The following is a 16817-nucleotide window of genomic DNA, read 5'->3' on the forward strand; positions in this document are numbered from 1 at the left end:
GTAACTGGCCAACTTAATCCACAGGAGGAATGAGTAGGAAGGTGTACAAATCAATCATTTCCCTATTCTGCAAACATTTTGATAAGGAATATGACATCCAAGAAGAGATATGTGGTGGTGCATTTTTCTGTTTATTTTACAAGCAATTCAGAATAATTACTGAGAAAACATCTTTTGGTCAGTATGAAGAATAACTACTGAGAAAACACGTTTAGTCCTTCAGGACAGAATAGCTTTAGATAAATGCACTGTAAATCTGAGGCTGTCTTGACTCCATGTCTAGTTGATGGAGCAAAATCAGAACATTAGGACATGCTACATTGTAACCTAATTTAGATTTTTAAAACTCTTCATAAACAGAGTGGCTTTACGTGCTCATGTATACATCAAGGTGCATGGGATGATGTTATCTGCATGTCTAATTCTCTACATTAACCTGAAAAGCACATTGACTAGCTCAGACATACTTTTACTGCACAAACACCTATACACAGCCAGAACCAATCTCATCCAAAATAATCACATTATTTTTTCTGTCATCCACCTTCCTTCACCACGTGAGATATTAAATCGTAAGGTGATAAGGACAGAGACCTTGTGCAGCTCCTAATGCACCTTCTTCAGATATTCAGCACTGTCTTTTCTAAAAACATATTTTTCTGAATCAAGCTTTTCCAAGTCGGAGCTGCTGTAGGATTTGTTTCAGCTTATTCTGACACTCTTCGTTATTTTAAATAAGCAATATTTCCAATGTTTACTAAGAACATAAACTTTGCATAAGTGAGATTTACTCATACCCTGCTATCAATTTTCCACACTGCTCCCTCCCCCCATTATTTTCCAGTTTTGATTTCCATAGATGGAGAAGAGATTAAGTCAATTCTTAACTATTCCTCATGTATCAAGAGGCATTCTTTTGTCAACAAGCTTCGTATTTTGAAATCCTCTCTTTCAAATTAACTGTAATGCAGCTGCTTCTTTTGTCCAAGATACTGTGGTAAGCCCCACTATCCCTATCAGATGAACACAGAAGGCAGCAGAGGGTCTTTGGGGGAGGAGGGATGCCAAGTAGAAAGTCAGTAGCTAGAATTGACTGCAGCTGGCAGGGCAGAAACAGTACAAGTATTCACCAAAGTGATCCAACAGATTCTTTAATGCACCATTTTGCTACTTGTGCTCTAACATTGCACATGTACACAGCCTTGGTACTTCCCAGCATCATCAAAAACTGGAAGACGTCCCTGGTACAGATACAATGCTACAGATATATTTCACAAGTGATATAGCAGAATAATCTGTATTGAAGTGACAGTTGGGGTGTAACTGCCTAAAGAGAATATAACCTAGATAGGGAGATGTAAGTGCACATTAGGCAGGGAGCAGACAGGAACTGTATCAGAACAAGTCCAAGGAGCTTATCAGTAAAGAGAACATAAACTATAGCCAACTCTTCAACCAGTCTTCATGCTATTACTGAAGTTGCAATTACATTCATTACTGTATGTGCAGGGAAGAAAAAGACATATTCAGTAAGTGAAGGCTTGCAAAATAAAGATCTTGGCAGGATATCTGTGTCCTTACAACTCTGCTAAAGTAAGGAGCAAGTAAAGCTACTTATGCTAAAAGACAATGTCAACAAAAAGCAAAGCAGGTAAAATTGGCCTTGAGTAGTCTTAAACGTGTCACTAGACATTAGTTCTAGCCACTAGGGAAGTGAAGAAATGGGGATGCTTGATGTAACTACTTGACTACAAAGGCTAGTTCTAGGTTTGAATTGTACATCACTGAACCAGGTTCTGTACAAGTCCTCAACAGAGATGGTTCATTCTCCCATTCAGGTTGTGATCCAAATTTTCAGAGAAACCAGCCAAGTTATTTTTAAGAGACAGATAAAATTTACGAAGAGTGATAGTAACGTCACCTGGCGGCCCAACAGTTTCTTTCTAGTGTTACATCATCCTAGCCATATTATCTTAAATTAAGGGATTTGCGAGAGAACTAATGAACTCTACCCTAATTCTCCAATTTGCCTTATCTTAGTATTGTGTCCTAACTTATTTCTATGAATAGCTGGTGATACTGGAATAGATTATGTGCATACACTAAACAGTTAAAGCAAAATGATTAAAAAACTTATCATACACAGGCCAGTTTTAGATATATGTGTTATCAAGAGAGGTTCTGCAGTATTTGCTTAATTAATCTTTGCTGTCTTAACAGATGAACCAGATGTACTATTATGTTCTTTGTTCTTCCCTAAAGAGGGGATGAGCTGATTATTTATCTCCAAACAATAGGAGTTCATGTACCACAGTGAAGAATTTTTTTTAATCTGGGAGGCAATCACTAACAAGCCTCAGCTGCAACTGCTTGATGTAAACACAGTGTGAATTTGTTCCTGGAGTATTAAACGATGCTCCTTCCACTAAGTGCCTGAAACCAATTTCTAAATAATTATGTATAGAAAGGGATGGAAAGGACAGAGTTTGGAAGGAGGGAAGAAACTCTGTTTCATCTTCCTTGTATTCGTATTTATTTCCTTTATATACTAACACATCTTCATAGATAAGTCAACATTTGAAGCTTCAAATACTGTTTACAAATAATGCACCAAGAGAACAGAAGTTAAAGAAACTGTTGGTTGATGCAACACATTCGCTACGTTATACAGCACGCAATCTAAGACACGCCTAGGGCACAAAGGAATATGTAACATTAAGATCACAGGAACACCGGAATTGTTCGTGAAAGTTACTAACACATTCACAGAGTATATAAAAGTCTTCATCACTTCTGTAGCAAACTTGCATACATGTATCAAAAATTATATCTTTTATTTGATTGTATCTGAAGAGTACAAATTTGGTGTAAATCAATATTAGAAAACCTTATCATATGGCTATTTACCGGTTTGTATGAGTATGGAAATTCTTAGGGAGATGCTAATGAAATAAAAAACTAGATGAAATAGCAAGAAAGTTTTTAAATTAGTTTTTTCTAGATAAAAGGCAGAACAAATTTAGGAATTTCCTTTATCTTCCTGATAAACTCACTTTTATCTGAAGACCTTGCTCCCCCCCTCCCTCTCAATAGCCTTTGCTTCGTCATAACCAAAATTTCTTCAATAAAACTGGTTTTCTACAATTCACAACTATTTTTTTTTAAATGCATTAGGTTTCTAAGACATAGATTAAGTGCCAAGCTGGGCACTATTACCAGAAGCTCTTTGTAGAAATAAGGTCAGTATTCTACTACAATTACTGAAAAGAAAGAATTCAAATAGAATAGAATTTGATTAAGAAAGCCTGCCAAGAGATTCTGAAGCTGTATTACTCATATAGCCCCCAAAAATGAAAATAAGATCAAACTAGGTCAAACAACATAACAGCTCAAACAACTAGTTTTTCCTAAAAGATGTTCTTTCTTCTTCAGCTAGAACTAGAAGGAATCAAGCACATTAGTTTCTTCACAATTTTTAATTAGAAAGTACTACTTGAACTAAGAATACTTTTATTTTTATTCACAGCCATGCTGAGGCTTAAAAAAAACATACAGTCAGCTATTTGGTTAAAAGTAAGTAATGTTTTTGCCTTTCCTTTTGCTTAACAGCAGGCTCTCTCAAGCTGCCATAGTCAGTGCTAAAGTGCTAACTATGTCACCATGCTGTGCATCACATTAAGTTCCTATTTCAGCTCATGAATTTCTGCCAGATTAGTCCAGTGACCAGTAACAGAAAATGAGAAAGTAAGAGTTATTTATTACTTCTTATCACCATCTTCCCAAACCTACTGAAAATCAAGAGTACTGATCAATAGACTACTGCACTTGCTAATCAATAGACAGATCCAGCAAAATTAAGTGTGTCTGATGCATAATTCACCTATAAAAGAATTAAGCATTAGGATCAAATACAACAGTAATAATATAAGTTATTAAAAAATGCAGCTGCAAGTTTCTGACTGCCAAGAATGCTGTTCTAACAATTCGAAACCATCTTTTAGGTATGGGGCAATCATGAATACATAGGACCAAAAGGTTCATTATAACCCCATTTGGACAATCAGCGTGCAGGGGATATACAAATACATGAATGTTGTATATGACATTATATAAATCTAAAAAATATTCTGTGGTGGTAAGATGTGCCTATGCATCTTCACCTGTACCAAAAGAGGAAGGGAAGCTTATTTAGACCAGTAATCAGAATGAGGTAACTCCAGAGTTTAAAGTTTATTTTCAATCATTCCTATCATTGGGAGGCTATGAAGCAAAAGTCTTCTGATGGTCTGATGGACTGGATAGAGAGATATATCACAAATCTTAGTAGTTCCCATGAAAAAGAAAAAAAAAGAAGCAGCTAGTAAGACCTTTTCCATCTAGTTCCATTTTTGTAAAAATAAATGCTCCCCGCCTGCAAGAAATTTTAAGTATGACCACTCTGGGGATGACAGCTCCTGTGGCCAGACTGGATTAAGCTGTGTAATTTTATGTACTTTCCTCTGAAGCAAGAGGAGGACAGTGAAATGCAAACAATCATTTGCAGATTAAATCAATAGGGTAGAAGCAGAGGCTGATGACGTTCTCTCTTGTAATTTAAGTCTAGAACTCAAGAAATTATAAAGATAGGGAAATCTCAAAATCACAGAATGGTTGAGGCTGGAAGGGACCACCGGAGGCCACCTAGTCCAACCTCCCTGCTCAAGCAGGGTCATCTAGAGCATGTTACTCAAGATTGTGTCCAGACAGCTCCTGAGTATCTCCAGGGAAGGAGACTCCACAGCCTCTCTCATCATTCCAATGCTCAGTCGCCCTCACAGTAAATAAGTTTAGCCTCATGTTCAAGTGGAACTTCATGTGTTTTAGTTTACGCCCACTGCCTCTTGTCCTATCACCTGGCATCACCGAGAAGAGTCTGGTCCCATTCTCTTGACATCCTCCCTTCAATACTTACATACACTGAACAGATCCCCCAGAGCCTTCTCTTCTCTATGCTGAGTAGGCCCCACTCCCTCAGCTTCTTCTTATACGAGATATGATCATATACATGAGAATATATTTGCTCACGTCCCAGAAATAGAATTTAAGAAAAAATTACATACACAATCAACTCCAAGAGGTGCTGACTTTAAGAATTATCTTAGTTCTGAATGTTCGCTACTTAATACTCAGTAATTCAACATTTTAACAACATATAAAATAATTGTTCAAACACATTGACATTTTCATATACGACTACTGAAATCTCTACCTAATCTTGAGATACTGCTGCTCAGTACTGCCTAATGTGTGTATACAGCAAAGACACTCTCCAAATTAATATGCGTGATATACTGTAATTAAGTCCTGAATCACTTACAATGTGATTTATGAGATTAAAAACTTTTTTTTAACATTCAACCAGAAAACAAGAAATCTAACCACAATATAAAACTTCAATCATGAAGTTTTGAATGCTAACCTCATCTGAGAAGAGGACAGAAATATATTCTATCAAAGAGCCATCCCACGCACTTACGTAGCTAACATTTGCTATGAACTTATTTCAGATAAAATTTTAGGACTGGCTCTACCTGGTTATCCACAAGAAAGACAAACACAACACTTTGGAACTTTCACAGCAAAAAAGAAGCAAAGAAAAGTGGTTTCAGAGAAGAAAAACCAGAATCAGCATTTTCCAGTATTTTGCTTGTTTTCAAAAAGACTAATGACCCCCCCAAAAAATCTACTTATGACATAACCAGTACAAGTGTATTTTTCACACACTCTAAATTTAAAATGGCTCCCACCCATCTTCATTCTGCCTCTTAGGGAATTGCACAGCACAACACACATTTTCAACCAGACCTTTTTCCCTGGAAACTCCCCACTGAAAAGAGAGCAGGTAGGCGAGAATTCTAGTTGTCTTAAACACTAGCCAAGCCAGGTATAAAATGCTCCTATGAGCAGTCCCCACAAGAGCAAGGAAAGCTGGAAAACAATACAGGAACAGCCGATCTGGCAAAAATGAGTAATTCTCATTCTACCAAGAGTTGTCAAGTGCAGAACTTAGTATTTCCAAACATTAACACAAACTGAGCTTGTAGAAGCAATTACAGTGTTTTCCGTTTGGAAAAAAAAAACCCTGTTGACAGTATTCCTGTTTGTCAAAGTTCCTACATCAAGAGGATCTAACATAATGCTTTAACTACAATTAATGCATTAATGTAGAGTTAGTAGAGTATTAATGTAAAGTTAGTACTACAGTTGTGGTGTGGGTATCTGGTGTCCAGAAAGGCCATGCAATAATAAAAGCAAACCCTTCATCAAATAAGTAAATAATGAAAACAGACATCTTTCCAATCTCGCAATCAGAATTTTACCATAGTTGGCAATTTACAAGAAAGGGTGACTTTAGTACCAAGTTCTCATCTGAAAAACCCCCAAGATATAAAGCATGTTTCTAACACAACAGGGACAAAGAAATCTTGCAAGTAAATTACCACATACTGTTCCAGTTTACATATATAATACTAGTTTTTCCTTCATCTATCCATGTTAGGCAGACAAGAAAGCACAACAAAAAGAAAAGAAACCTCTCAGATTTTTACGCCCCATGAAAAGGCATATCTTCTTTTTTTTTTTCCTCTTTAATTGAAGGAAATTACATTCCTCTGGCTCCCTCCAGCTGGAGGCATGCTATGTACATCAGTGGTTTTGCTTATTTCTAATAGACCCACTGTATATCAATACCGGCACTCACACTACTCTCAATCTCATATCTGCAGACTGACTCAAGATAAAAAGCTCTTGCTCTGTGGCCAACAATTTGCCATGCTGTTCATTGCTTTGCCAGACTGAAAAAATTTAGTTTTGTTAACCTTCATTCCAAATTCTTACACATTTATAATTACATTAGTTTCAGGAATTTGTGGTACTTCTAGGGAAATTCAGATACTTTTCTTTGATCCAGTATCAAACAGATAAGAAATCTCTAATAAATGAAATTTAGACTGAGGTGTAAGATACCCAATACGTCGCCTTATATACACAGAGATAAATAGCCTTTGCAGAAATCTGTTCCCAAATGCACTCTAGTCAGAAGTAAATTCTAACTACACAACTACCTGAAAACATTAGCGGAATATAATGAATAACAGTAAAACCAAACCTGATGCTGAATATAAATAGAAACCAAACTTTTTTAAGGTGATCTGACAGTCTAAGGCACTGGAGTGAAAATGCAAACAGAACTGAAGTTACTGATCAGTTAGTTACCTATTTGGTAATTTTCAGCTATTAGTATATTCTGAAAAGTTATCACACCTCTCTGCATAGATGTCTTTCCAAACATTCAGAGATGCATTAACAGGAATAAAATCTGCAGAAGTACGCAAGGCAATGAGTTGAATTCAATTTTTACACAATATAGATAACATTATAGCTCAAAACTACAAGTAGATCTAGTCAATTCTCTTTATGAAAAGCGTATTTCACAAGAAAGCTGAAGCAAGATAAAATATCTAGAAAATGAAAAATGGTTCGGATTACTGAACTGTTGTGAAAAAGCAATCGAAAAATCATTTTGGTAGAGAAAAAAGTATTGGTTAATTTTGGTTTGTACACCATAATGTAAACTGTAACTATGACAACAAAAATACCTACTTGCTTAATACTTGTGATGTTAATTTAACTGCCCTTGTAGCCTTCAATGTAAAATGAGCTGATTTAATTTACATCAGTGCTGATAATTCTGGCACAATGTTTTGTGCATAAATTCACTCGTGTCCTATACTAAGGCACATTTTCATAAAAGAGCCTAATGTTGTATTTCTGTCTAAAATGTGGGAAACATAAAATGAAATACTCTTCTTCTACAAACCAGAACTGAGCAGACTCTCAGAACTTTTGCAAAATGCACTTGTGGTAGGCATTAGAAAGTTTCTTTGTATCCCTCTGTTCTGTAATGATCGCACTTGGACACAATGCACATTTCATATTCTGCATGGTGGGTCCACGTAGACACATAGATCATACTCCTGGTTGTTCCCTAAGCCTGAAAAAGCATTGACTGCTGCACCTAGGTAAGGAAACCCTATGATTTATCTGCTGTTGTAGGATGCATACTGCATACCCCAATGTCGCACTGTTTTTAGCATTGTGTGAAAGTACATCTCAAGTTTTCCACCATTAAAAATGTATTCTTTTAAAATACTTCAGTCACATGCTCAACCTAACCATATATCCAACCAAAACATCAACTGTGCGAGTTCTCTCAAGCCCAAAATGTAACTGCCCACTGATGGTGGCAATATCATCTTCAATCTGTTAATTATTAAATTCTAAGTCCATCGAAGAAAAGCATTTAAAGATCTTGTCCTCTGAAATAGTTGCATAAATCAATACTGCTTTAAGCTCTGTTATCTCTTGCTTTAAATATCAAGCAAATAATTTCAAACAACCAAATTCAGTGACATGTTACACTAACTCACAATGTATTAAAAACCAGTGCCATGACAAATTAGAAGTACTAAGAAAACCAGTGAATAGTCTGGAGGAAAAGGAGTACTGAAAACTTACCAAGTGAATATAGACCTATATTCATATATGTGCTTACGTCAGTAGTCTAAAATAATAATAAAAAAATCTTACTTTCTCTCAATCAATCCTCACTAGACGGGTGAAAATTTTACGGAAAAATAGCACAAACCCAAGAGAAACTTCAGCTTTTACGGGGGTAAGTGAAGCAATTTTCATTTGCAGAAGCGGAAACTTGCATGTTTGGGTTTTTTCCCCAGTGCTACTCCCCGGTACTGGTTAGTGAGAAAACACAAAATGAATGAGCCCCATTCTTTCTCATGTAACCCAATTACAGCAAGAAGTAACAGCAGGAAAAACTTAGTCTCTTATCAATTGCAAAGACCACACTTCTGAAAGGAACACATTAACTTTGTGTTTGAAAAAAGTATGAGAACATTTTAAGGACTAATTAACATCAAAAGGCAAAAGTTAGATTAAGATTCAAATTTTAGGTTGAAATTCTATTCAGTAAAAATGAAAGATTTTCAATAAACCCTAGCATTAAACAGAAAATTGAGATTTTGCTGCTTATTAGCATAAAAGTTTCATTTTTGAAAAGCTAATAACCAAAATTTTCATGTGAATGGAAATTATGCACAAGAAACAAGAAGCAATAAGAAGTATCAGCAACATGACAGAACTTGAAGCAGCTGCTAGTCCTTCTTGAATCTTGACTGACATTGTTGATCAACTTTAAGCTAAGGCACACTATTTTCTGACAGCACATGGGGAGAATTAATAAGTATTTGGTTCATGTACAGCCTTTCAGTCTACAAATTAAAAAGCACATAAAAACTAATGTTGAATCAGTTAATAAGCCAAATATTTGATTTAAAACATTTTAAACTTCTGTACAACTCAAGAATGATTTCTATGCTGTACACACAAACAAGAAAATAAAAGCTGGTGATATCTAACAGTAAAATGTATTGATACAGCTCCTAAATGTTTGAAAAATATATTTACAGAATAACTAATGGTAAAAATCAGTGGAATATAAGTTAGCTTAAACTATGGAATTTAATATTATGCCTAGATAGAACTACTTCCAAAATGTATTTTAAATTCTGCTGCATTTTATGCTAGTTACATTAGACTTTTAATGCAAAAATTGTTTTTATAATTAAAAATATTACAAATTTGTTTATAAATCTTGGTTTTGTAAAAACAAATTTAATTTCTACTTCTTTGCCCTAACCTGGTTAAGGCTTAATACAATCTTTTTCTTTTTATAGCTTAATCTTTACATATTCAGAAAAATAAAGAACTCCAGTTATTCTTTGATACCACTGCCACCTAGTGTACACTCTAAATGAGGACGAAGCATTTATTTGAATTTTTTCATTCTGCAGTTTAGTCTAAGACGGAATTACACTATACTGCATACTATACAGCATAAACTATATCTTCAGTACTTCTTAACTGTGCACTGGAATGATGACATCTGTTGTCTCATCTGGATGCACATAAAACAGGCAGGCATACTAATTTTGAAAATACACTTTAAAACTGTTACATAATACATTCATATCTTTTCATATCATCTTATGAGATGAATGGGGCGGGGAGACAGTTAAAACAAGTAGTATCTACATGGTGGATCACCAATAGATTCAGCACAAACGTGAAACCAATCTGAATGTTACTTGGACTGTATCTTACTTCTTTCTCAATTTTAATAACAGTTATATGACTCCATTTCTTACAGAACTAAACCCAGATCAATCATTGTTGATAGATTTAACACCACTAAATAACACAACTGCCTTTTGCCTCAGTATTCCGAGTTTCACCTTCAACACTTTGTGTCTTAAATCAAAAATGCATTACCTAGAGAAAAACACAAAACCAGCATCCTGTAAAGCTGACCAATACCTTGACTGACAGATTTGACTGACAGTAAATTAATTGATTCACAGTACAGTAAATTAAAGAATCAACAAAACGTTCATAAAAAAAGCAGTTAGGCTACATCTGACACCAGCCAGAAAAAAGTTAATAGATATAGCTGGCCAAATTTATGCATTTTTATGAACACCAAGGTCTTTGTGCTCTTTGTGCCTCAAAGTTGCTGTAAGTAGCTACAAGGCTGCAGCAATCACTCAAAGTCTAGTCAGAAACTGCATGCTTCAACAACCTTTGGTGTCCTTTCATACGACATTTGCCCATAGGAAACTTCACGAAGCTTTGAAATACTAACAGAGGGTTCTTTCTGAAAGCACACTGAATTCCTGAGATGCCATGAAATCACTGAAGAAAGGCAAGAAACAAGTACAGGATGCTTAAATGTGTCTAAATTTTATTTTTTCAGCCTCTTCAGCTCTGAAGCTAATCCACTGACGTCTCACTGGGGGCAGACTCTAAGCTGAAAAACCACTTATCCAATTACAAAAAAGTAAATGCTTCTATTAGATTTTTGAGACTGTTGTCTAATAATGTCTCATGCCTCAGATCATATAATCACCTTTAATTAAAGTAGCTTCAGAGAAAATATTATATGAAGGTTTAAGTTGCCTACTGCTTCTGTAAAGCGCTTGGGTCCTCCCCACTATTAATGAAGATATTCACCTACCACTGGTTGAATAAAGCACTACAATTCCCTAGTTTCTCTGTTGGCTGATTTTACAATATGTGTCTTTATGGTTGGTTAGTTTACAAATTTGGAAGATTAATTTTGCCAAATATTTGTGGGAACACAGAACAGCAACAATAAAAGCAGTAGCAAAACTATTTAGATATCTGAGCATATGTTTCCTAGAACATTACAGGAATGCAGACATCAGATACAAATAATCTTTTGTTAAATTTGAGACCTAGCAAGGAAACGTACAAAATATTTCTACAAGCAAAAGTTAAGTACAACTGTAAAGAAGGAAAGAAATCGAGATCTTCTAAGGTGGACATGAAAAATCTAAGAATCAAATTGACAACAGAAAACCTTACTTTAATTGCACAGAATCGGTATTTACACTTGACAAACCTAAAGCTCTAGAGAAAACTCTAGATTTACTCAATTCCATTCAACTCTACAGTTATGCTGCCATCTAGTGAAACGGGACACTGACTCTCTTCTGCAAGAGCTGGTCCAAATGAAAACATTATCCCTAAAATACATGTCTGACAACAAACACCTTTCACCTGCAAATACCTTATTCCTCGCTCTGCTCCTTCTTCACCACTATATTTCTGTAATACGCATTACAAGGTAACTAATTTTGGCAATAGGACAGTGAACATTTACACACTTAATTGAAATGCAAACAGGCTAACAGACTTCAGCGAGAAGCCACAGAACTAATCAACACAGATCACAGCTCAGGATCAGGAAAAGTTAACTATTAGGTTTCTTCTTGAATTCATAGCTAGTATTATGAATAAATATTACTCTGAGCTTTCACCTTAAATTACTGCTGTGCTTGTTTTCTCATTACATCTAATTAGAATGATGACTTACAAAAACCAATGTAAAACCCTTTCAAAAATTCCAGGCAGCAAAAAAGAAATAAAGTAAGTAAGTACACACTCACCTGGGAAAATATATTTGCAGTTGGAGCAACTCTGTTGTCCACAATACTATATAATATTGCTAACAATCTGTCCAGGGGAAATGGCTTTGGCCCAAGGAGGTGATTGCTGGTCTACAAGAGAAGCAAGATATTTTCAGTCCAATAGATCTTTCCTAGAGTACCACAAGATGTTGTTCTCACATTTTTTTGGTCTCTGGGGAGGCACTGTAATTCACAGAAGTCTTTCATACAGCCTACTTACATGAATACACACTTATCGATCGAGATATAGAGCTCTATTTAACATGGCAAGAGTTCAAACTACGCAATAAATAGGAACATTTTTGAGCTATAACAGGGGATCTGATGCCAAATTTCCTGTCACTAGATTTATAGATTTACTTGTCCTATTAAATTATCTTGCCCAATCTAAGGATTAAGGACAAAAGACTACATTTTATGGCATTCCCAAGATGCACATCATTTTCTTCTGTTTATCAACAGTAAGAACAGTCAGGCTTATTAGCAGCACACTGAATTTCTTGCTAGTGAAAAAAACCTAAAGGTTTAGATTCATTCTATTGTCTACAGTCAGTCTATAATCCACAATCACCTAGAAAGATCCATGCAGAATAAAATAAATTTTTACAGATCTATATAACCACCAAACAACTTTTATGTATGTTTTTGCTTGTTTCGCTTACTGAAGATAAATATTTTACTAGCATTTGCATTTTGAAAAAGCAAAAAAGAAGATTCTGCTCAAGTATCAATGTACCCACTTTCTTCAAATCATTTTAGCCAAAGCCTTTTCTCTTCCTCTCACAAAGGTGCAAAGTCATAACAAGAGTCCCTCATCTTAAATGCCATATTAAATTACTCTAATAAACAGCCTTCTGTCTAGAACATCAGTATAATAACTTGGCAATGGGCATCAACTGTAATACAGGAAATTATCTTTAAATATAGGAAGAAAGTGTTTTAGCCCTCAGTGTAGTTAAACACTACAACTTACTGTCCAAGGCAGGCTGTGGAATCTCCATCTTTGAACATGATCAAAACCCAACCAGGCATAGCCCTGAGCAACCCGCACTAGGTGTCCCTGCTTGAGGGGGGTTGGACTAGACCAGAGGTCCCTGCTCACCTTAGCTCTTCTGTGAATTTCACTTTCTAAAACCAATTTAAATAAATAAATAAATCGATCAACCACCTCTGCAGGAATATAAAGCATTAACTATTCATTTTTTTTCCCCAACAAAATTGCTGAAGGGTTTTTTTTTTTATACATATTTTTTGCTGATTTTAACTTCTTAGTTTTCATTTTCTCTTTTGCTTCATTATACCACAATGAAAATGTTACCATTTTCATAACCAAAACCAAAGAAAACATTTTTGGTCAGAAAATTTAAAATGAGAACACTTCAACTTACTGTTCTACACAGGAAATGCCTTTGTTACTGTATTTCTAGTTTCTAATAATATATTCAATCGTAGGACAATTCTGGCTGCAAGGGTCCTTAGTAGGTCTCTAGTCAAACCCCTCCTGCTCAGAGCAGGAGGTCAGGCAAGGTTGCTCAGGACTTCACCGGTCCAGTCTTGGAAATCTCCATGGACAGCAACTGCACCACCTCTCTGGGAAACCAGTGTTACTGCCTGGATGTCCTCGTAAGGAAAAGTTTTACTTATACCCGGTAAAAGCATCTTGTTTCAGCTTACACTCACTGCTTCTCACTCTCCCACCATGCACCACTGTACCATATAGTCCTGATAATCTCCTTGCTTGTACAAGACAGGCTGCTTTTAGTCCTCCCTTCTCCAGCCTGAACTACTGCACTTCCCTCGGGCTCTCCTTGCAGGGCAAGTGCTCCAGCCTCTGACCGCTTTGACAGTTCTCTGCTGAACTTGTGCTGGTTTATTAATGTGTGTCTTATACTGGAGGGGGGCAAAACCCAAAGAGTGCTGAGTATGAAGGCCCAGAGTGCATCTACCTCCCACAAGTGTAGCTAGCTAAAATAGAGTTCAGCTAGCTGAGCCCAAGGTCAGCTCCTTTGCTGCAAGAGATGCTGTATAAAGAGCTGCTGGCCAGCTACAAACATGTTAACAGAACACAGCGTTATCTACTCAGCTTCGCATTTACAGAACTACTTTGTCCCTTACCCTTCTTGAGCACCATACACATTAACTTCACATCTCAGCTGACACTGATGGATATTTTAGGCATTACAGGTTGTATGTAGTAACACTGAATTCAATTGAATTCACAAAAATAGGAGTTCCTGATTTTTCAATGTTAAATATTTTTAAAATAAACAATTTTACAATAAGGAGAAGTGCAGTTCACAAGGCAGAAGTGGGTAGTGTTAAAACTCAGGCAACATGGTTAGGACTAAAGAGTTTTATTTATGACCCAGACTGTCAAAAACTCTGACAAGGGAAATACTTGCATCCTTTTAAGTTTGTATTTCATTCTCTCTACTTTGACATCCACTTTCCTTTTTTTTGTAGTGTTCAAAAAAATTCTTACTAGCAGAGAAGCCGAGATTTAAGAATAATTTTCAAAGAAAGTTTGTTTCAAAATGCTTCTGGGAAAGAACCACCAGCACCTCTCTGGCATTAGCCATCAGTAAAACACAACCACTCATTTCTTCAGCAAAACAAAAAGTTATCTCCAATACATGTTTTAGCTTTTCAAATCCAGGAGGTGTCCCCAAAGTTACCTCTTGGCTATCAAAGAAAGTGTGAAAAATAATGGAAATGTAGTCAAAACTTCAGCACATCACCCTCAGTCAGAATGCAGGTATGGTGTATGTTGTGAACTATAGAATCCCCTGCTCCTCTGCCTCTAAACAGCTCTGTGAATATTCTTTATGATCAACAGAAAAAGTCAACATCCAGTAATTAAAATGTGTGCACTCCAAGCAACTAGCAAGCACAATCAGCATGCATTCAGCAATCCCTGAAGTTGTGTTTAGCGTACAGTTACTTCCTAAGTTTCTTGCTCTTAATATTATTAGCTCTCTGCTTAAACAGAATATAGTTTTGAACTTTCAAATTATTTGAGAGAAGTGCTTTCTTCTGGAAAAGCCAGAAGAGTTCATTCTAAGAGTGTGTAACTTCTAGAAGCAGCACTTTGGTTTTATTTCTTTGACAGTAATAAATTTCTGGAAGAATACGAATGGTTTGGAAATTCCTCCAAACAGCACATAGTAAAGACTAAGATTTTGACAAATCTTCTGCAAGGAACTAAGGCAGAAAGCATTTCCAAACCTTCCTGGCTGCTATACAAATGAAGCATCTTCAGTTGTAAGCTGGGAATTCTGACAGTAAACAAATTCTAGAATGAAGTTGAAGCAGATATTCTAGACAAACTCTTTTCTGGTAAGAAACACACCAGCACATTTGATCTCCTGACAGACTGACATCTGAAAAAGCATACTCCTGAACAAGTAGCTTCACCAGAATGATCTCTCACTTGTCACTAAACTGGAAAAACATTGTTCCATGGCAGCCATGCCAAGAAACCCAACATATGCTGCTGTTGTCAGCAGTAAAGCAACTAATATAATGATAAAGTCAATTTTTTCCCCTCATTCACAAGATTTACTTTTTCTAATTAAAAAAAATAAAAATCTCATGGCCTCTGAACTGAACAAAGTTAAGAATCAAGAAATAGATTTTTAGCCTGGCTGTACCTAAACTTCTAGGGAACAATTTATTTCATCTAATGTTAGTTTCCTGCCAAGTAGGTGTGTACAGCCAAACTAGTTTCCTGGCTACAGCCAGTAGAAATCTAATCAATGCGGTTTATGGTGCAATTCATCTGAATAAACACAGAGCCTGCTTGAGTATGAGACTAATCACACCCCCCACTCCAATGACTGCATTGACTTGCTCTGCACTGTCTATAAAAAGACACCAGCTTAGATGCAGGCACCCATGTGGAGTCAGGTGAGTCTGATCTGTAAATCAGTCTTAAAACAAGCTTCTCTGAGGGAAGGTGCTGATACAAGCTGTCACACCAACTGAAGCAAATGAGATTTTATTTATAACACTACATGTGTAAACCTTTATCCCTATATTTCAGCCTCCCTCACTACAGAATCATAGTATCTAAATATACAAGTTTACATCTGGGCAACTGCATCTCTGTGCAAATATTTGTAAAGATTACAGTAGAGTAAAGGAACGTAGGCCTGAAAGATCCTCTTAGGACCTGCAGTCTACCATGCCTCAAAAACATTCAAAATCAGACTGTGCTCTGACCTACAAGCAGTTTCAGTTTCTGGCATCAATACTCAATAGAGAAGGGTCCTCACTTGTAAACTATAAAGTGACATATGAGCAGGGAACCAGTGCTCTGTAACTGGAAGCAAAGGTGCTCTCAAAATGCCACAATGTTCCCATCCTATTGATTAATCCCTAGGACACACTCCTGTTTCTTTCATGCAGTCAGAGGTTAATGTAACACTCAACTCTAGAGATATTTTCTGCTAACTATAGTTGATCTACTAGAATTACAAAGTTCTAGTTTTCTTCAAAGTAAGACTAATATTGAACGCAACAAAGAGGTGCAAGAATCAGATTGTTTGCATTCTTCAAAGTCCTTCCTGATTATGCAAGTTACTTGTTACAGTTGGACAAACAACTGTATGAGACATGGTTAGACATGTACGCAAACATGTCTAACAGTGTTTTCAGAACATCAGTTCAATACTTAGGTTATAGGGTGAATGTAAAGGTAACTGAAATCTTACT

General features: G+C 36.2%; 1 protein-coding gene across 1 annotated transcript in view; it reads right to left on the minus strand.

The window, feature by feature from the left end:
- The window catches only part of ORC5 (origin recognition complex, subunit 5), a 69388-nt gene that overhangs the window by 26908 nt on the left and 25663 nt on the right, over positions 1 to 16817 (minus strand). Inside the window, exon 12 of the mRNA XM_010011931.1 lies at positions 12084 to 12194. Within this exon, the coding sequence (XP_010010233.1) occupies positions 12084 to 12194 (111 nt within the window). The remainder of the gene's footprint in view (positions 1 to 12083; positions 12195 to 16817) is intronic.

Source organism: Nestor notabilis, unplaced genomic scaffold (assembly GCF_000696875.1).
Source record: "Nestor notabilis isolate BGI_N333 unplaced genomic scaffold, ASM69687v1 scaffold2013, whole genome shotgun sequence".
NCBI lineage: Eukaryota > Metazoa > Chordata > Aves > Psittaciformes > Psittacidae > Nestor > Nestor notabilis.